The sequence below is a fragment of the Eschrichtius robustus genome, chromosome 9 (genome assembly GCF_028021215.1).
Source record: "Eschrichtius robustus isolate mEscRob2 chromosome 9, mEscRob2.pri, whole genome shotgun sequence".
Taxonomy (NCBI): domain Eukaryota; kingdom Metazoa; phylum Chordata; class Mammalia; order Artiodactyla; family Eschrichtiidae; genus Eschrichtius; species Eschrichtius robustus.
In genome coordinates this window covers 15,167,651-15,188,642 of record NC_090832.1, presented here as the reverse complement: position 1 = coordinate 15,188,642, position 20,992 = coordinate 15,167,651, and the positions used below count along the sequence as shown (strand labels likewise).

The following is a 20,992-nucleotide window of genomic DNA, read 5'->3' as shown; positions in this document are numbered from 1 at the left end:
AGTTAATATACTGTTTGGAGCTGTGGCTATTGAACAAGGTGAGTCTTCAGCTGTAAGGATGGTCAGCTTTTTGGTCGGTGTTGATGGATGGGCTCACTCACAGCTCCCATGCAGCTCTGGGTGTGGAGGTGTGGATGCGTGGTATGTCATTTACAGCCCCATTCCCACAGCACCATAAGTTGCTTTTGCTACCTGAGGGTCAAACCAAGCAGGAATCCTAGGCAGAAAAGGCTACGTCTCTCCAGCCATTGTTTTCTCTTCTTGTGACCAAGCAAGGTACAGCCATTTTACTGTAGGGCTGCCTGAGTCTTGCGCTACAACCCCGTTCGAGTGCCCGTGAGTGGGTATAGTGAGATGCGGTCCCTGTACACAGATGTCTCATTTTGTTGGATTCCTTATCATCTCACATCTAACGCTGCCTCCTTCCAAACCCTCCTTGCGGGGGTGGGGGGGGTCGGGGGGAATAAATCAGGAGTTTGGGATTAACATACACACACTACCAACAAGGACCTACTGTATAGCACAGGGAATTCTACTCAATATTCTGTGATAACTAACCTATATGAGAAAAGAATCTGAAAAAGCTGTATGAGAGAAGAATCTGAAAACGGAATCACTTTGCTGTACACCTGAAACTAACACAACATTGTAAATCAGCTATAATCCAATAAAATTAAAAAAAAGAAAGAAAGAAAGAAACCCTCTTTAACACAAACATGAGGGCAATTTTTAAAAGGCACCCTTAGTGTGATATAAGGGCTAGAAAAATACTGGAGTACAACCTTTGCCTTGATTTGATCAAGTGGACAGACTTATAAAATGGCTTCTGAGTGCTTTTCCATTTAGAGAGAGAACTTTCCCAAATATTATTTCATTTGAATCTCAACCAGCCTGAAAATAGAGATGGTATTAGTTTCAATTTATAATTGGGAAAATGAGCTCAGAGATAAGGTTCCATGGCTGACAGGAGCTTGACTGTGCTCTGTCTGCTGTTTCCCCTGTACCTTCTAGGGTTAAGAAAAGAAAAACGAAAAGGAAAAACTCAGGTGGCTCCCCTCCATTTAGACCTTTGTATAAACTACCTTGCTCCTCTTCTCCCACCCAGACCATTAGAAAATTAGAAGAATTAGGAGTCTTCACGCCAGGTGTTCTGTTGGGTGCAGAGCTTGGCGGCAACAGGAAGGAAGTCTTGGAGGTTTCATTTTAGAGGGGAAATGGGCACAGCACAGTTCATTCCCATTAGATCGCAGTTGTTGAGCAAATGGTAGAACAAAAACTGCCAAAACTTATGTTAATAGTTGACTGATTAGCCACTTAACATGTGTGGGGTGATGCTGCAGATATTCATTACAGTAGGTAAAAATGAATTCTTATCCCAGTTTACAGAAAAAGAGAGGAGGCTGTGAGAAGCTAAATAACGTTCCCAAGGCCAAAGATCAAGTAGATGGCAGATCAGACCCTGCTCTCCCGGCCACCTCCTGTTTGCTGACCTGGAATTACCAAGTTTCAGCCTGTGACAATTATAAAATACCAGATTTGAAGTAGTTCATCTTGCCCCAGAGCACCCAGCCCTCTGCTGTGCTTCTAAGCCCACCATATCATCCACGGTTGAGGAGTGAATATGGCTTAGTTTGTATGAAAAGGCTCCTGAAATATGATCTCAATGTCAAGTTCCTATCTTAAAGCAGTTCTCTTTTCCCATGAAAATTCATGTGACTGGCAATCGGTAAAGCAAAATTTTCTTAACTGTCTCCCAGCCATACTAACAATAAACAAACTAAGACAATAACTTGTGAAGGAAAAGCTTCTCTCCCACCACCCAGTTATAAAAGTAATCAGGTGTATTAGACAAGGAACAGAACACAGAAAAGTAGAAAAACAAAGGATATGAAAAATTCATAGTTCCCTCCCCGATGATTATTTGGTATACTGTGATATTAACAATTTGGTAATATTGTTATCACCATATATTTAGCTGTTTGGGGTATGTTCTTATATATATTTGTAATCATATTGTATCTATAACTGTTTAGTTTGCTTTTTAAATTTAATATTACAACATAAAATACATCTCTATTACATGCGCTTTGTTGGTACCATTTTTTAAAATTAATTAATTTATGTATTTATTGGCTGCATTGGGTCTTTGTTGCTGCGCGCGGGCTTTCTCTAGTTGCAGAGAGCGGGGGCTACTCTTCATTGCAGTGCGCAGGCTTCTCATTGCAGTGGCTTCTCTTGTTGCGGAGCACGGGCTCTAGGCGCACAGACTTCAGTAGTTGTGGCATGCAGGCTCAGTAGTTGTGACTCGCAGGCTCAGTAGTTGTGGCACATGGGCTTAGTTGCTCGGCAGCATGTGGGATCTTCCCGGACCAGGGCTTGATCCCGTGTCCCCTGCACTGGCAGGCGGATTCTTAACCACTGCGCCACCAGGGAAGTCCCTGAAGAGTCTTCTTTATAAGTTCTGACATGGGATTTAAAATCATTTCCAGATTATCTTTTTTTTTCTCATCATTTGTGCATGTGTCTTCCTTATATTGACAAGGTTCTGGTTCCTTCCTGGTTACAGCCATGTAACAGTTCTGCTTCTTGGGTTTTGCTGTTATCGTTGGGACCAGTTGCACTGCTCAGAGCCTCATCTGCTCTGTGGACTGCAGGGCTCTGGCCTCTCCCGCCTGTGCTGGTCCTCCAGTGAGATGGTGGAGCTGGGAGAATCACTCCTGCGGAGGAAATGGTTCGCAGGCTCGCCTCCTTTTCCCCCAGCATCCCGACACACGTCAAGAGCTCACCTGTTTTGTTCATGGTTTAGCATGTTCATTAAAGAGCTTGATATCCCTACAGCTTACTCTGCAAAGGGGTTCAGAGCAAGTGTGGGCCGTCCTGTGGAGAAGGAAAGGGGACAGAGACATTGGGTGGCTTTTCTGCCATGCCTCAGCTACCATTTTGATGTTTTCTGTTGTTGTTCTTAGAGGAATGAGAGGACAACACTGTTTCTGGAAGCATTCGAGACTTGTTTTTAAAGCTTGTTTAGTTGTAATGTGGTAGTGCTTTACGGGAATAAACTCTGGCTGACCCACTCAAGGGAGATAAGCTTGAAAACATTTAGGGTTTTGATTTGCTCAAAGGGGGCGTTTATCGTTTTTGAAGCAGAAATCCAGTGGGAAAATAGATTTCCCGGTGCTAGCTGTGTTTCAGTGCAAAAAGCATGCCTTTGAAGTCTAGTTCTCATCTCAAAAGACCTAACTGTTCATAAAAGTAAGAACAAGGTGGATGGATAAAGCTATGTGAGGAAGCTTCAGCATGAATGCGTTTGGAAACTTCAATCCTATACCGCTTTCCTCCCCTCACATCTCGTCTGGCTCCGGCCCTTCCCACCCCATGTGTCACTGAGTTGTGTCTGTACGTCTTTCAGGGTCTATCTGGGCTTAACTGAAATCCTTGTCTTCTGTGGGCATCTGAGTTACAGAGAAAAGAGAGAAAGACTGAGGACGAGCCAGATGTGTGTTTAGTGACAAAGAAATGCATCCACAATGTACGAAGCAATCGGGTTATAAAAGCCTGTATTCTTTTTTTTAAAATAAATTTATTTATTTTCGGCCGCATTGGTTCTTCGTTGCTGCACGCGGGTTTTCCCTAGTTGCGGCGAGCGGGGGCTACTCTTCGTTGCGGTGTGTGGGCTTCTCATTGCAGTGGCTTCTCTTGTTGTGGAGCACGGGCTCTAGGCACGCAGGCTTCAGCAGTTGTGGCACATGGGCTCAGTTGTGGCTGGTGGGCTCTAGAGCACAGGCTCAGTAGTTGTGGCGCACGGGCTCAGTTGCTCTGCGGCATGTGGGATCTTCCCGCAGGGCTCAAACCCATGTCCCCTGCACTGGCAGGCAGATTCCTAACCACTGTGCCACCAGGGAAGTCCCCATTTTTGTTTTTTAAAAAAAGAAAGCTTGTGTGCATGTAAACACATAGAAAAGACAGAAAGAACTTAAGCGTTAAGGAACCGTGGGTTAGATTTCTTGGGATTTGAGGTGACTTTAACGTGCTGATCACTCTTGGAAGCACCTGAACCCTTAACAATAGTGTGAATTGTTTAGATGGTTGGGAATGGGAGAAAAGGAAAACAAAAATGCCATAGATTGGGTTGCCCAAAAAGTGAATTATCCATCTACAAGAACACGTGAGATTTTGTAAAAAGCATCTCTAAGTGAAACACAGAATGGTGGACATGTCTGAGTATGGCTGAATGGAATGACGTCCCACTGTTGTGTGGAGGGCTGGTGTGTCACGGGCTTTGAATGCTCAAGACATCACTCATGGGTCAGAGCTTGGGCACACTTGCTGGACCCAAGCTATGCATATGATAAAATAAGCTCAAAACTCAGTTTCAGTAATGTTGCTGTCATAAATTGTCACCAAAGTTAAGTCAGCAAGTGCCTTTCTGAGGTAAAGACAGTTGCCCTGTGGTCACGGGGAATAACTAATCCACAATTTACTTATCACGCTTGACTATAAAGGGGGCTGGCAGGTGATCTCAAAGACTCATTTTATTTTATATCATCTAATGTAATACATCATTGTATACGTGTAACACTTCTAAAAGAGTAGATGAAAATTTGTGCCGTGTCCTGTAGATCCCTCAAGTTTAAAGATACTCAATTTGGCTCCTGCTAAAGATGTCTTGGATTTGACAATTCATGACGAATTGTGAGAAATAGCTGAAGAATTACAGAAACTCTGTAGAACTCTAGACTCTGTAATAAACTTCAGAGTCCTGGGTCCTAAACTAGTAGCACAGTTGACCAACGTTTTTTGACTTGAAATCGAGGTATTAGAATGGCTGTCTTTCATTCCCCTGCTTAGGTTGCCATGCCATGCTATCTGTGTTAAATATTTTAGGTTTAAGATTTATTGGTTGACCATGTAGCCCACAATAATATGCATTTCCTGCTTTCCCCCACTAGCTCTTCATCACATTATTAATGAAATCTCAGTCTAACGTGTGCATAAGACTAGTGGATTTAGTTAAAATACTCTTAAACGCTGACATTTTTGCTGATGAGCATTGTGGGGATACCCCCCTGCCCCGTCTCCTGTGCTTTCGTCTTTAGGTTTCATTTAAAACTCCCATCTTTCATATTTTGGTAAGAGCAGACTTTAAGTGGAAGTGTAATCTGAGCATCCTTTCTAATACACGGACTCAGCATGGGCATTTTGAAGCCAGCTCTCCCATCTGTAGTGAGAGTATTAGCGTACAGTGACGGTATTTCAGAGGGCAGCTTTTGCAGCTGCAGGGCATCTTTGCTGGGAGCAGGGAACAGCCAGGTGAGATCCATTTCAGCACCGTTCGAGCCTTCTGGATTGATCGTCTTGAATTGGATCTACTCCCTTCAAGGCTCTGATGGAAGCCTATGGTTCGGCCAGCATGCTCCATTGGCCTGTAAATGGCATAGAATGATGCCAAACAGTGTCCAGCTTTGAGATTACTTTGGCATGATCGGGTCTGGGTACTATGGGATACTATTTAAGGCATTTTGTCATTGTGCGTAGTAACACGTCCTCCAACACTCTGTTGTGTTGCGGAAAAATCTCTGGGGGCTTCCCTGGTGGTCCAGTGGTTAAGACTCTGCATTCCCAATGCAAGGTGCCCGGGTTCCATCCCTGGTCAGGGAACTAGATCCCGTATGCCTCAGCTAAAGATCCCGCATGCCGCAACGAAGACCCAGTGCAGCCAAATAAAGAAATACTAAAAAAAAAAAAAAAAGAAAAAAGAAACCATCTGTATATTAAAAAAAAGAAGAAGAAGAAAAAGAAAAATCTCTGGAAGTACTTGGTGGTGAGCTCTGGCTTTCAGGCCATGGCTGAGCTGTGGGACCCGTGGCCAGCCAGCCTTCCCCTCTGTAATCACTTTGAGTCTCAGTGTCTTCATCTGTAAAATGGAAATACTAGCACCTCACTAAGTTGGTTTTAAGGAAAATGAGAAATGTATGTGGACCATAAAGCATTGTTGAAATCCTTAGGTTCCTAATGGTTATTGTACGATTTTTATTTGGCTTAAAACTTTTTACCTGTATTCTCAGGATTTAAAAAATTAGGGCATGTCTTAGGAATTCCCTGGCAGTCCAGTGGTTAGGGCTCACGCTTTCACTGCTGTGGGCCCGGGTTCAATCCCTGGTTGGGGAACTAAGATCCTGCAAGCCCTGGGGCGGAAAAAAAAAAAAACTGGGCATGTCTATATGTCTACTGTTTTTGCATCTGATGACGTCAATTGCATGGGCTATCCTATGGGGACGATTGTAAACCACCGTTTTAGTAATATTTTTAAGGAAAATACAATGACTCATGAATACACGTGTTAGGCGTTTCTTCTTTGTTCACTTGGCTCTGGATATACTGGCCTTTGAACCACGGGGCCTTCTCACTTGCCTCCCCTACCTTTTGCTCACATACCCCTTGCTGACATCTTAGATCTCAGCTTTACCTTTACTTCCTCAGAGAAGCCTTCACGACACCCTGGCCTAGGTCATGGCCCTCTGTTTGTTGTCATTTGCTGTGTGTATTCCTTCTTCGTGACAGTTTCCATAGCTGCAATTCAGTAATTATTTATTTAAATGTCTGCCTTCTTCCCCGAGAAGGACACATTGTCACTTAGATATGTATTCCAGCCAAATATGCATAACTTGTGTCTAATCACAAGGAAACATTATTTTAAAGTAAAAAATATTTTTCAGAGGGCTGTCTGCCTTCCACAGTAGTTTGTAAGCTCAAAGTGTCTGGGACCACACCTGACTTAGTCGTTGTGAAATCTCAAACAGGCCTGGAATGATGGGTGTTGTGTATCATGCCTATGCCTGGTTTTTCAGAAGAGTGAAGGAATGCATGAATGGTGTGTACCTTTATCCAGATACAGAGTCCTATCTGCTTGCTCATAGCTCCTTGTATCTTTTGTAAGATAGCTGGATCATTCAGACAAAAAAAAAAAAAAAGACTTAAATCTTCACTGTCACCAGCCCTCCATTTCTCTGTATTTCTCCTCTAAATGATTTATATTCTTGAACTTACAGTATCGTTTCTAACTTGGTTGTGAAGATTGAAATTAAGTTTACATGGTTCTGTCTTCCCCGTAGCTACTACAGAAGAATGGTCAGCTGTCCACTGTGAACGGCTTAGCCGAGCAAGGAGAGCTCGGCCTCCAGGAGGGAGCCCTGAATGGCCAGGCGGAGGAAGTCACTGTCACAGATGGTAAGTCACCTTGCCGGGGGCTGGGTAGAACCGGGGGCTGGAGAACAAACAACACCTGCAATCCCCGCAGAACAATAAAAACAGGCCTGGGTAGAATGGGCACTGTCATCCTACCTGGGGGTGGGTGATGTTGACAAAAGCAATCAATTGATTGCAAAAAGAAGTATTTATCTGGCCATTTGCATAGCCCCGTGGGAGCTTATAGTAACGCTTGGGTATCCAAAGTGAAGTTGTTTTTCCTTTTTCTCAGGCATCCTTACCTGAAACTTCATGATCTTTTTGTTGTTGTTATTGTTGCCTTATTCCAACTACTTGTCTGATGTCGAATGTGAATTCTTGTTGGAAATGCTGAAGTGTTGGTTGCTTTCAGAGTCAGTATCTCTCACTCTAGAGTAGCCTACTGGCCTTGCGAAGATTTTTCTGGTAGTGTGCATTTCAAGGTGCATACATCTTTGCCCAAACTATGGTATGCTGCATGTGTTATAGCTCTTGAGCCCAGAGATCCTCAAGAGGTGGTTATTGGAAAGCACATCTGTGACCACGCTATCACTGGTTTGATTTCAGCCCATGGAGGGGCTGGGGACTACACCTGGGGGTCAGAATCAAGCACCTTGACAAGTAGGTCTCTTGCAAAGGCCACGTGTTGGAGAACCTTCCTCTGTTCCTGTTTCTTGTCTCGTTGTTCCATTTAGTCATAAAGGAATCATTAACCACTGATGTTGAAGAGGCTCAGAATGGTCATTTTCCATACAGTGAACTCATGCTTACATGTAATGTGAATAAGACAAATGAAGGGAAAGTCTTGTGAAAGGAGACTGGCCATTGCCTCGTTGAGATGAGATTCTTCTAACATGTGGAACCTGTTTCTCCTCGTGTTCAATGCCCCTGTGGAGCTGCTGCAAGCAGGGGGCTGCTTTTGAAGTTGGTGGGAATCCTGATCTTTCTATAGCACCACAGGCACCATATAAAGCTAGAAATACATACAGCCTCACAGAAAGAGGATCTGCACGACCTAGTGCGAGAGTTTCAAATAATTTCTACCAAAGTAATTGGAACGGCCCCAACTCAAATTCCAGAGTCCCACGCCCTGTCCTTCCCATGATAACTTTTGAATCAAATCAAGCCACAGCCGTTTCGGAGCCTTCCATGGATGGGCAAGCCACCGTGCCCTGTGCTTCAGGGAGGATGAAGAAAGCTAAGAAACGGTCCATCAGGGGAGACAAGCTAGTTCTATGGAAGGCTCCCTAAGATGAAAGTAAGGGGGACTTCCCGGGCGGTCCAGTGGTTAAGACTCCAGGCTTCCAATGCAGGGGGCACGGGTTTGATCCCTGGTCGGTTTGATCCCACATGCTGCGTGGCCAAAAAAAAAAAAAAAAAAAAGGTTAAGACAAGGCAACATGTTGATTATCTAATGAATTTTGCAAGAGATGAGAGCTGCTCAGAGTTCTGGAGGAGCCCTCGTTTGAGGTCAGGGGGTGGGATAAGGTCTGGGGACTGAGGGGAGGTTAGGTTTAGATTTGTTGGGACAGGGGCTGCCAGCCGAAGGGAGGAGAACAAGAACAGCCAGCACTTCACAAGCTTTTATTATGGGTCCTGGAACTGTGCCTTTTGTGCAGTATGGCCTCTAGCAGTAACCCTGTGAGACAGGTCCTATCTCGATTCAAACCCAGATCAGCAGATTTCCAAGCACGAGCTCTCACCCGCTGTGCGGGGCACGTCCACAGGCTTGCCCACTGGGATGGCATCGTCTGAGCAAGGGGTAGAATGAAAACCCAGAAGCGAAAATGCGCTGGGTCGGAGGGCTCTACTGAAAGGCGAGTGGCTTCAGAAAGTATTTTGGCAATGTGGGATCACTGAAATATGCCCCCAAGGGAGTGTCGGGCCAGGCCTTTTTATCAGATCTGGTGTGGAGTGTTGATAAGAGAAGGGAGGGGCTTCAGTCGATGCCCTTGTTTCCATACAATCCTAGGTAGCGTGGAAATCCTGTCTAATCTGTGGCCTGTTTACCGGAGATCAGCTGGCTATCTTCGTTTAGTCCAGATGTAGTTTCTTTCACTTTTCAGCCATGTGTTTAAACACTGATTTTTACGGAAAGTGACTCTGTTCCCACCCTGTGATTATTCCATTGTCTCCCTGAGCCTACCATGGCCTTGGGGGTCTGAGCAAATACTGATGCCTCTCGAAGGAAGAGCGGTAATTAATATACCTGGTCCGTCACAGATCCTGAAAAGGCCTGGGGGCCTAGAAAGGACCCCCATGTGGCCCAGGGCTGCAGAGGCCACCCCCCAGAGGCATTTCTGGAGGCTCTGCCTTTGGGCTGAGCTTTTACTGTTTTAAGCAGAACTGTTATTGCTTTGGCTTGTTAGGGTGTCTCTGAGGCAGCCTGGTACACTTGTTTTTATTATTTTTTCTTTTCCTATTTTGTCTGCCTAGCAATGCAAATGCAGAAAATTCTTTATGTTAAATTATTAAACAGTATATTTTCATGCTTTTCTTTTGACATAGGTGATAACCTGTGGTTAGATTTTATGTATTTCCAGGAATCCGTGTTCTACATGGCAGCTTACTGTAATGTAAATGAAGGCATAATTTGGTATGTAATGCTTATTTGTAGGATTTGGTGGGCCTTTGTTTCTACTCTTGCCCACTTCAGTAAGGAAAGCTCTGAGCCATCCTGGTCCCTGGGAGGATTGGCCAGCAGTGGAATTTGGTCCTGCCATAGGTGGATCCTTGGATGGGAGAAAACTACAAATGAGGGGCCTTCCTGCTCGAGGGCTTTTAATTTAAAGTGACAGACAATATTTAGACAAATGTAGAATGCAAAATATTCTTCTACCTTGACTTGCTCTCTTTCTGAAACCAGAAATACTGGTAATTCAGAACCAATCCTCTTCCTATAGTGAAAATGAAATCCTATTTCCTTGTAAACTTTCTTTAAATGACAGAAAAAGGGACCTGCTTACTAAATATTTTCAAAACTATGCAGTAGGGTTCAGATATATATATATATATATATATATATATATATATATACACACACACACATATATATATCTATATATAGATATATATATATACACACACGTGTGTGTGTGTGTTTTGGAGGGAGTTTGAAGATCATATAATTTCAGGGGCCATCTTTTAGAGAGTATACAGTCAGGCATGAAAACAAATATTTATTAAAATGAAAAAAAAAGAATTCACAACAAATTACTTTAGCCTTGGAGTTAGTCCCTTTTTTCTGAGTTCTTTTTAGGCGATTTATCATTTATCACAATGCTTATACAGAAATACAGCCTTTTCCCAACCAGAAAGTTCTATCCAGCCATGCCATGCCTAGCATTCACAGGGGCTGCACAAGTGCCATTAGTTTTGTGGAAAATCTGCTTCTGCTGATTTTAATCTCTTCTGCTGGAAAGATTAATAAAAAAGAAGACCCCTCCCAACCCAGATTATCATTTGTTTTATAGTCTATCGTTTATATGGTTTTCTATGAGTTTCTATGGGTGCCTGAACAAGAATGATTTTTAAAACATTATATCTCAGTCCGGGTCCAACTTTAGATTTCAAATTTTTGCAAATTAAAACTTTTAGATTTTTCTTTTTTTGATTCAGTCTTAATATCTGTTGGGCAGATTATTTTCTTTCCAAACAGATGGGGAAATTAAGTATTACAAAATCAAAAAACATAAGACCTCTTTTTTTAAAAAATTAATTTATTTATTTGTTTATTTTTGGCTGGTTTGGGTCTTCGTTGCTGCACATGGGCTTTCTCTAGTTGCCGCGAGCTGGGGCTACTCTTCATTTTGGTGCGTGGGCTTCTCATTGAGGTGACTTCTCTTGTTGTGGAGCATGGACTCTAGGAGCACGGGCTTCAGTAGTTGTGGCATGCGGGCTCAGTAGTTGTGGTGCACGGGCTTAGTTGCTCTGTGGCATGTGGGATCTTCCTGGACCAGGGCTTGAACCCGTGTCCCTTGCATTGGCAGGTGAATTCTTAACCACTGCGCCACCAGGGAAGTCCCGAGACCTCTTTATTTTGATAATAACATATTTGTTAAAGTGCCTACCGAACTCATTGCCATATACGAGTTAATCATGTGACTGTGATCTTAGTACATTTGAATATATCATTTACAAGGCAGTTATTTTTGGGGTTCTTTGAGATTTGTCTTTCTGCAGAGTAGCTACAGCAAACATTGTAAAGCCTGTGAATGTTATGTTTTCTCCATCCTTCACAGGTCACATTTGCTTGTGTGAAACAAACACACAATGGTGGTCCTCTCCTTGGTTTTTGAATTTTTGTCCACATATGCCTTATACTATTTGCATACCCTGAGTGAGGGCATTTACACCAGCAGCTGCAGCTGGGAGCTCTGCCCTTGGCATTTGCTACTCTGGGGTCAGCCGCAAGTATCAGCCAGCAAACGGGGGGAACAGGCTTTGCTCTGCTGAGCAGCATGGTGAAGAGGCCGCTTAAGGAACTACGCACGTGAATCGCTGCACGTGATTTCTCTGACCTGGGAGGCGAGCCTGGAAAACATCCTCTCACCCCCAAGAAGAAATACCCACCGCGCCAAAAAAATCTTGTCACTTAAAGCAGAAGTCTTTAAGAGAGTGTGTTCCTTATCCTTCTCAAGGTTCTAGTCTTCTACGTCCTGATATTTTCCCCGCAGATACAGTAACAAAAATGGAGGATCCGTTGCTCAGTTATCTAGAAGCTGAATCTGCAGCACTGTGGAGAATTTCATGTTTCTAACGGTGCTGAATGTCACTGTCTTGGCCTTTATTGAATTTGCTGTTTGAACCTGGCAGCTTCTGGTGTACAGTGCCTTTGGGATATGGGAAGGCCGGAGATTACTGCCAAGCGATCACAGCCCTCCCCGTGGATCTTGTTACCTTACAGAAAATCCATTCGGAAGTTACAAGTTGTTCTTCTTTGCTTTTTGATCATTTAATAACTTTATGTGAAGAATGAGTACCCCAAGTGCTGCTCTAGGTTTCTGTTAAAAGATGACCCTCTGAAATACTTGTTTTTCTGTGATACAGTTTTCCCAACTGGGAAGAAATGTTTTTATGAGTCAATCCCTTTTCTCCTTCAATTTGTGACATAATTGGTACCTTGTTAGTATTCTCATGAAGACACGTGTGTTGCACAAATACTACCCTCCACGCCTCCTTTATTTTTCTCTACATCAGTTGTCAACATTTGGTGTTTAGTATGCCTGTCTCTTACCTCCCACCTCTGCTAAAATATAAGAACCATGAGAGCAGACATTTCTTGGGATGGGGGGTCGGGGTGGGATCTTTATGTTTCAGTGTTGAATCCCCTGAGCCTAGAACAGTGTCTGACACATAGTAAGTGCTCAAAAAAAAAATATTTGAATAAGTGAAGACACAGTTTTAAGTTAGAGTTAACAATATTACATTTTCACTCATATGGGAGAGGAGGATCTGTTTGCTTTTCCCTTTATATCAATTCATTCCCTATGTAAATACCAGAGCTTTCTAGATGTATCCAAGGCTCCCTTTCCTTTGTTGCATCAGCACTGACAAAGCTGGTACTTTTCAGTGCTGGGCTCTCACAGGTGCCCACTATTGGTTATCCAGGTGTTGTTGCCTGGAAACATGAAATCAGACCCTGACCTGCCTGCAACTAAATAAGAACGCCCAGTGATGCTATGAAATATGAAGGCTGGATAGACAGAGAGGGGTCTCCCTTCCAACGCTTTGGTACTTCAAATACAATATTAATACATGACATTTTCTCAAGCTGTATCCTGTTTTGTAATGTTTTGAAACACTCACAAAATAGGCCTTGAACTTAGGCAGAAGTCCTACAGTCTGCACTTTCTGGGAACTGGTTTTAATTCAGTCCTCTGCTCCGCAGCAATATTTTTAGCGTGCCTCTCTGAAATTAGTTATGTCATTGACAAATTTCTGGTACAAATACTCTACTGCTTTCATCTTTAAAGAAACACAGATTTATTTTTCAGTAACTAACATCCAAGCTATATAGAGCTTTCTTCCCTCTGAAGTCTATTTAAGTCTGACAGTGCAATGAACCTTTACTTTTGTTCTAACTTGAAAATTTGGGGTGGGCTGGGTGAAGGAAGAAGGAGTAAGGCTTCTATCCACCCTCCCTCCCTTTTATAATCAGTTAATTCCAGGAGAGTAAAACACGGGCGAGACTGCCTTTCTCAGTGTTTTTCTGTGTGACCTTGAATACATCCCTTTATCTCATTGAGCAGCAGTTTTCATCTGTAAAATGAACATCCTCGTCCGTCTCTGAAATTCTGTGACTGAGTCCCATCAGCAGTACTGGTAATATAGGCATTACAAAGCCAATGATGGATTAACTGTTGAAGATATGCAAGTGACTTTAGGCAGGTGGGAATCTACTTGGCAATTTCATTATGCCTTTTTATAAAAACACTTTTATGTTTTTTCTTTTTAGTTTGATCTTAAAAGCCATCTTCTAGATTTGAAGTTTTTACTTTAATGAACAAAAAATTCAAAAGGGGGACTTCCCTGGTGGTGCAGTGGTTTAGAATCCGCCTGCCAATGCAGGGGACACGGGTTCGAGCCCTGGTCCGGGAAGATCCCACATGCCGCAGAGCAACTAAGCCCGTGCGCCACAACTACCTAGCCTGCGCTCTAGAGCCCGCGAGCCACAACTACTGAAGCCCACGTGCCACAGCTACTGAAGCTCACGCGCCTAGATCCCGTGCTCCGCAACAAGAGAAGCCACCGCAATGAGAAGCCCGCGCACCGCAACGAAGAGTAGCCCCCGCTGACCACAACTAGAGAAAGCTCACGCACAGCAACGAAGACCCAATGCAGCCAAAAATAAGTAAATTAAAAAAAAAAAAAAAAAAGTTCAGGATGGGAAAACATTCAAGAATGTCTCCATATGTAATTATTTAGGTATGAAAGAAAGATAAGGAGCTTCATAAATGTGGCCACAAAGTAACGTTTTTCTCCCCCTACATGGGAGGAGATCAGAATCATGTAATTAGGGGTTGGTTCTGGCCCAGAATGAGTGCAAGATGTTGATAAATGCCCTAAAGACTGTCAGTTAATCTTAAATTACTGCAAAGACTTACCTATAAATGGCTGTAATTTTGAGGCTACTCCAGGGCACCCATGAATAGGATGGATGCTCTGGCCCACTTGAGGAGGAGCCTAGGTAAGATGGCCTATAGCTTGTCCAAGTAACATACCAAGATTCAGACCCTTTCCCTTGGAGGGATCGAGGCAGTTAATGGTTTTCTAATGGTAACTAAGCCAAGAAAGGAAACATTAAATTTAGCATTTTATTTATTTAATAAAAATTCTTTAGGGGACTTCCCAGGCTGTCCAGTGGTTAAGACTCCATGCTTCTACTGCAGGACGTACGGGTTCAATCCCTGTTGGGGGAAATAAGATTCCACGTGCTGCGTGGCGCAGCCAAAAAAAAAAAAAAAAAAATTTTAGGTTTTTGACATTTAGGTCTGAAAGACGTTCTTAAAACAGCTCCAGTTTCACCTAATACAGCAACCCCCAAATGGTCCTGGCAATGTATATTCTAGAGCACAATGTCCCTATATTATATGAAAGGATGCTTTGATAACATAAATCCTCTGATCTTTATTTGTATATATCTCTGGAAGGTATATTCTCTGAGCTTAAGTTCTACAACTTTTTAGCCTATCAATTGAGTCTTATTCTTGAGCGCCATACTTTGAATTTTTACAAACTGTTTTTGTAATTAATGTGTCGGTACAATGTGATATCAAGTAGTCCCCCCTGCCCCCCAGTTAACAATGCATGCATTAGTTATTTTGGTGAAAACTGATATATGCTGGATTGAATTAATTGAATGAACTGGTTGCTTTAATGTGTCTTAAACCGGACATGCAGTATTTAGACTGACACCAAGTACCAGGAAGTTATCCTGCTGTATTAGTTTGCTCGGGCTGCCATAATAATATATCACAGAATGGGTGGCTTGAATATCAGAAATTTATTTTCTCACCAAGATCAAGGTGCCCTCAGGTTTAGTTTCTCTGAGGCCTCTTCTTGGCTTGTGGATGCCGGCTTCTCGCTGTGTCCTCACTGTGTCCTCACCACTGGACCGCCAGGGAATTCCCATGACCTTGGAGTTTATGTAATAAATTGTGGTGAGCAGGACTATGTTTTCCGGAGGGATTAGAAGTAAGTTCTGTCATCCAGAATTTGGTCTTTCCTCTGTGTGTGCCCATCCCTGGTGTCTCTGTGTGTCCTAATCCCCTTCTATAAGGCACCAGTCAGAGTGGATTCAGGTCCACCCTTACAGTCTCATTTTAACTTAGTCACCTCTTTAGAAACTTTCTCTCCAAATACAGCTACGTTCTTATGTGCTGGGGCTTAGAGCTTCAACATACAAATTTGGAGAGGATGCAGTTCAGCCCGGGACACCTGCCTTTATGATTGTCAGCTGGAAAGCCAGGTTTGGGACCAGGAAGCCTCCGTGGGAAGGAACTCTAAGGCTGTCTACGCCAGGCTCCTGCCCCCACTCAGAAGGCTCTTGTGCTTAAACACGGGAAGGTTTAGGGAGTTTCTCCATAAAAGGAAACCAGTTATTCCACTGGAGTGAGAATATGCCTCCTCCAGCTGCTCCCGGTGCTGCCTTCTGGGACTACATAGAACAAACTCACCTCCCTTTTCCACATCGCGGCCCTCTAAGTATTTGAAAACATTTATCGTGTCTTTCCTTTCATCTTTTCTCTTCTGAGCAGAACCGCCCCAGAGAAGACAAGCTGTCTCACATTCAAAGAAAAATGCCAGGGCTGATATATATATTTCAGATATGGATGTGCTTGATGGAAGCTTGCCAAGCATAACGGGGTTTTAATTTCAATATTCCCACTTTTAAAGAAGCGTTTATTTCTCAGACTCTTTAAAACATGAGAACAGCTTAGTTTGCTTTAAACCAAGGATTACGTACTGAAAGAATTGATTGGAGGAGAGAAGTAAATTGATTCAGAAGTATATAAAGGAGTTCCCCTATCAAGGATGTTGCTAAAGGAACTACTGCCAAATAGAATGAAAACGATAGAAGAAAATATCCATGCACGTTGGTATTTCTAACGCTGGAATCCTTAGTCACCCTTTTGGTACTTCACCCAACATGATCATAAGCAGATGACAGCCTTTACATGATAACAGTAGCTAGAGATAAGAATAAGAGAAATCCCACTTTTCAAGTCATTGTTAGTTGTAAATAAAGTGGAAGGTCGAAAAGGTCTCCTTAGCAGAGCCACGGTTTGCCCCTAAGCAGCCTCTTGCAGAGCCCCCGGGATTCACCTCAAGCTCTGTGGCCTCACTTAGTAAGCTCAGTGTACGGAAATGTGATGTCTTCCTCACGCGTGTCAAATCTTGGCCCTGACCGTTCCCCCAGTTGTGTTAATTTCTTTTCTTTTCTTTTTTTTTTAAATGGTAGGTTTCTGCTTTTAAGATTTATTTATTTTTTTATTGGTTGATTGATTGGTCGCTATGTTGGGTCTTCGTTTCTGTGCTAGGGCTTTCTCTAGTTGCGGCAAGCGGGGGCCACTCTTCATCGCGGTGCGCGGGCCTCTCACTATCGTGGCCTCTCTTGTTGCGAAGCACAGGCTCCAGACGCGCAGGCTCAGTAGTTGTGGCTCACGGGCCTAGTTGCTCCGCGGCATGTGGGATCTTCCCAGACCAGGGCTCGAACCCGTGTCCCCTGCATTAGCAGGCAGATTCTTAACCACTGCGCCACCAGGGAAGCCCCAGTTGTGTTAATTTCTGATCAGTGTTGTAACACAGTAGGATTCTATCAATGTCATCTTGATAAATGTATTACTGTTGGCATCTGATGCTATTCTGATCTTAATCCCTCTGATAGCTCATTATCTCACGGAGTTCGGAAGATCTAACAATGATGGATCTTCATGTGAATCCACTTATTCAACATGCTGGGTTCGTGTGACCTCTTTCCGTCTAGAAACCCATGCACTTCATTTGCAGGAAGTTATGTCTTCCATTTCCCTCTTTTTCTTTGCTCTCTTTTCAAGATTACTATTATTCAGATTTCAGAACTTCTAGAATGGTTCTAAGTAAAACTTTTTTTTTCTCTAGTTTGTATCTCTTTACTCTTGGAGAACGTCCTCGAGAATAGATTTCATCTTGTCACTATATTTTTAATTTCTAAGAACTGATTTTTTTGTTCTAAACATTCATTCCTTTTTTTTTTTGGACTGCGCTGATTGGCTTGCGGGATCTTAGTTCCCCGACCAGGGAGATTGAAACTGGGCCCTCAGCAGTGAAAGCTGGGAGTCCTAACCACTGGACCGCCAGGGAATTCCCATGACCTTGGAGTTTATGCAATAAATTTTGGTGAGCAGGACTATGTTTTCTGGAGGGATTAGAAGTAAATTCTGTCATTCAGAATTTGGTCTTTGTCTAGGCAGTGAATTCTACCTTGACTTTAAAAAAAGATGTACTTTTAACGATCACACTCTAGATTTGTAGAAAAGTTGTCTTTACAAGTAAATTTTAATTCACGTGACTACAGGTTAAATAAATTTATTACTCCTGCAAGTGTAAATTTTTGCTTTGCAATTATTTTTGAAGCCAGTCTAAATATACTAGCTGACCTTTTAAGTAAAAAAAAAAAAAGAAAAGTCATTTTAAGCACTTTATCCATTGTGTATGATTACAGTAAAAGTTGCTGGGAAAATAATAGATTCGAATATATTAACTCAAATTAAGAGATAATGAAAGAGATAGATGTACCAATTAAATCTATCGATGGCAATTTAATTCCTTGCCACTTAGAGACCAGCAGGAACTCATGTGTAGTCAAACCAAGTTAGGTTTATTTAGTCTGCTGCACCAAGGGAGGATTCTAGCATGGGTGGCTCAGTAATGGAGTAATGTGGGAGGTGGGAGGACTTTATTATAGGATTTGGGCTTATGCTGGATGATTCTGAGACAACAAAGGAGTCATCTCTAGATTGGATGCTGAAGTAAGGGCAGTTCTGTGATTGGATAGCTTGGTTGTTTCTGTCCAGGAGGCAAGGAGATGGAAGCAGGGCTAGAATTGTCATTGCAGGGGACTTCCCTGGCGGTCCAGTGGTTAAGACTCCACGCTTCCAATGCAGGGGGTGCAGGTTGCACCCCTGGTCGGGGAACTAAGATCCCACATGAATTGTCACTGGGAAATGAGTTAGCATAAAGGAGGGATGTTCAGTTATTTTTGTAGTTTTAGAAGTTGTGCTCTGGCCATATGTGGCTGTTGAGCCCTTGGAATGTGGCTGATCCTATTTGAGATGTGTTCTACATGTGAAATAGTACAAAAAAGGAATGTAAAATATTTCCCTAATAATTTTTCTTATTGAGTACCTATTGACGTAACTGGACATACTGGGTTTGGTAAAATATATTACAATTAACCTCAAGTGTTTATTTTTATTCTTTTTGATGTGACTACCGGAAAACTTAAAGTCGGGAATTCCCTGGCAGTCCAGTGGTTAGGACTTGGCGCTTTCACTGCCCGGGAGGCAACTAAGATCCTGCAAGTCATGCTGGGCACCCAAAAAAAGAAAGAAAATTTGAAGTCTTGCATGTGGCTTGCTGACGGGTTCACATCACAATTCAGATGGGCAGCTGTGGAATGTCAGTGGGTCTTGGGTAGGTAATTATCATTATTTCTTCCCAGCGTGAACCTTCAGCTGGCCCCTCGCTCCCACTCCTTTTGAGAAAGACTTCAGACAAATCAAAGATTGTCTCATTCTCTTCTGAAAAATCGAGAGGGAGCCTCAAGTTAATTACTTTTAGTGCAAGATGATGCTTCTCTTATTAGGATGCATTTCTGAGAAACTGATGATAAAAGGCATTCTTGCTCTTTATAGAAGTATTTTTCAAAGGATTTTTAAAATGAGGCTTAACTATATTTAAAGCAGTATTTCTCAACCTTCTTTTCATTACCGCTGCCCTGCCCCACTGAGTCTTTTCAGACATTTTTTTCCCTAACGGTACCCACCCCCCACCTAAAATTTTAATAGAAGAGATATACTGTATATCAGTTTATGTAATATCTATATCTATATCTATCTAAGTATGTATGTATGTATATATATACATACACACACACACACACACACACACACACACATATATATATATATAAAATCTGTGCTTCATATATAAAGAGTAAGATGAACCATGAACTAATTTTTACCCCATGGGGGAATGTATAGTTTAAAGTAAGCACAATAGCTAACATTTATTATGCTTTTAGAGTACACTCAGTAGTGCTGAGGCTAACCTTTATTTGCACCTCAGAATAACATTAGCATGGGTGGTGTATTTATTCTCCCGTCAGTTGAAGCCCAGAGATTTAAAAGAATATTTTACCCCGGCCACATTGCTATCAGAAGAACCAGAACTGCAACTAGTTTTTCAACACTTTGGAATCTTTTTTAGACTAAACCAAAGATGAGAGTTCAGAGTCCTAAGAGGAATAGAAGAGTTGAACACAAGGCACTCAGGAAAGAATTTGAAATCTATGCAAATACTTGACCAAATTTGGTAATGAAACACCTTTTTGCTTATTTCCTAATTTTTAAAAGATCACACTTTGACTTTAATCTGCTTTCAGCTTGCTAGTTTATATATTCCATGATTGGGAATTGATCATGGTTTAGACTGCCTTGCATTTTTAATGGAAAATCGGAGGTATTGCTCTAATGTTCAAAGTCCGGCAGTGCTGGACCACCCCGTGCAACCCCAAGCTGGATGTCAAATGTGCCTGCATTCTAACCGTGAAAGTAACAGAGGTTGTTGTAGAAGATGTGTAAAGTGTAGGAAAATATCAGGGCAGAAATTGCCCATAATTCCACTATGGTTGGCTTTTGTTAGTTTTCTTTCTGGGCTCTTTTTTTCCTCACCCTCACATATGTGCAGATATATATGCATTTTAGAAAGCAAAGCTAAAATTATGTTGAATATATAGTTTATATACTGAACAAAGAGGTGTGTGGCTTTCTCTATCAATGTAAGCATTTCTCCATGTCATTAACTGCTGCAAACATGTTGTTTTGCCAGATAGTCCAATGAAGAGTTAAATGTACTATTTTCCTAGTATTGGGACACTTAGGTTCTTTAAATATTATATGTCCCAAGCAGTTAAATTTTCATACGTAAATCTATACTTTCATTTGGTATAGCTAATAAAAGCAGAACTGCCAAAGCAAAAAATATAAAAACATGTGAACTCAATAAGAGGAGAAATAAACTTATTCTGCATCACTTTTATTACTTGGATTGAGTTTTTTAGTAATTTTCCCCTTGCCTGTTTTTTTTTTTCTTTTTTTTTTTTTTTGGATAAATTATCTTGTTAAGTGACTTTTAAATCCCCCTTAGCTTTTCTATTGTATTACAATAGTCCCTTTGAGGAGCTAGTCTTCAGATTATTTGTCTTGAGGATTTTGAATCAAAATAACCATGTCTACACAAACATGTCCAACTCAACTGGACCGTAAAATCCAATTAGCTGGTATTTGTCTGTGTTCATAGCAGAGCAGCAGAGACTTGAAAATACACTGAGCCCAGGAGAACCTGCCCAATGAATTTAATTCAGTGTATATATTCATCTTCTTCATGGTTATTAGTTTGCAGCAGCTTCTAACTCAACCTGAGATTATCTCTGAAGTATTTTAAAGGAGTAACAGTGCATAGATGCTCCTTTAGATCTCACCTGCCCTTTCCAGCCAGAGGAAAA

General features: G+C 42.2%; 1 protein-coding gene across 1 annotated transcript in view; it reads left to right on the top strand.

The window, feature by feature from the left end:
- The window catches only part of AKAP12 (A-kinase anchoring protein 12), a 101,090-nt gene that overhangs the window by 48,113 nt on the left and 31,985 nt on the right, over positions 1-20,992 (top strand). Inside the window, exon 2 of the mRNA XM_068550744.1 lies at positions 7,113-7,227. Coding sequence (XP_068406845.1) covers positions 7,113-7,227 — 115 coding nt within the window. The remainder of the gene's footprint in view (positions 1-7,112; positions 7,228-20,992) is intronic.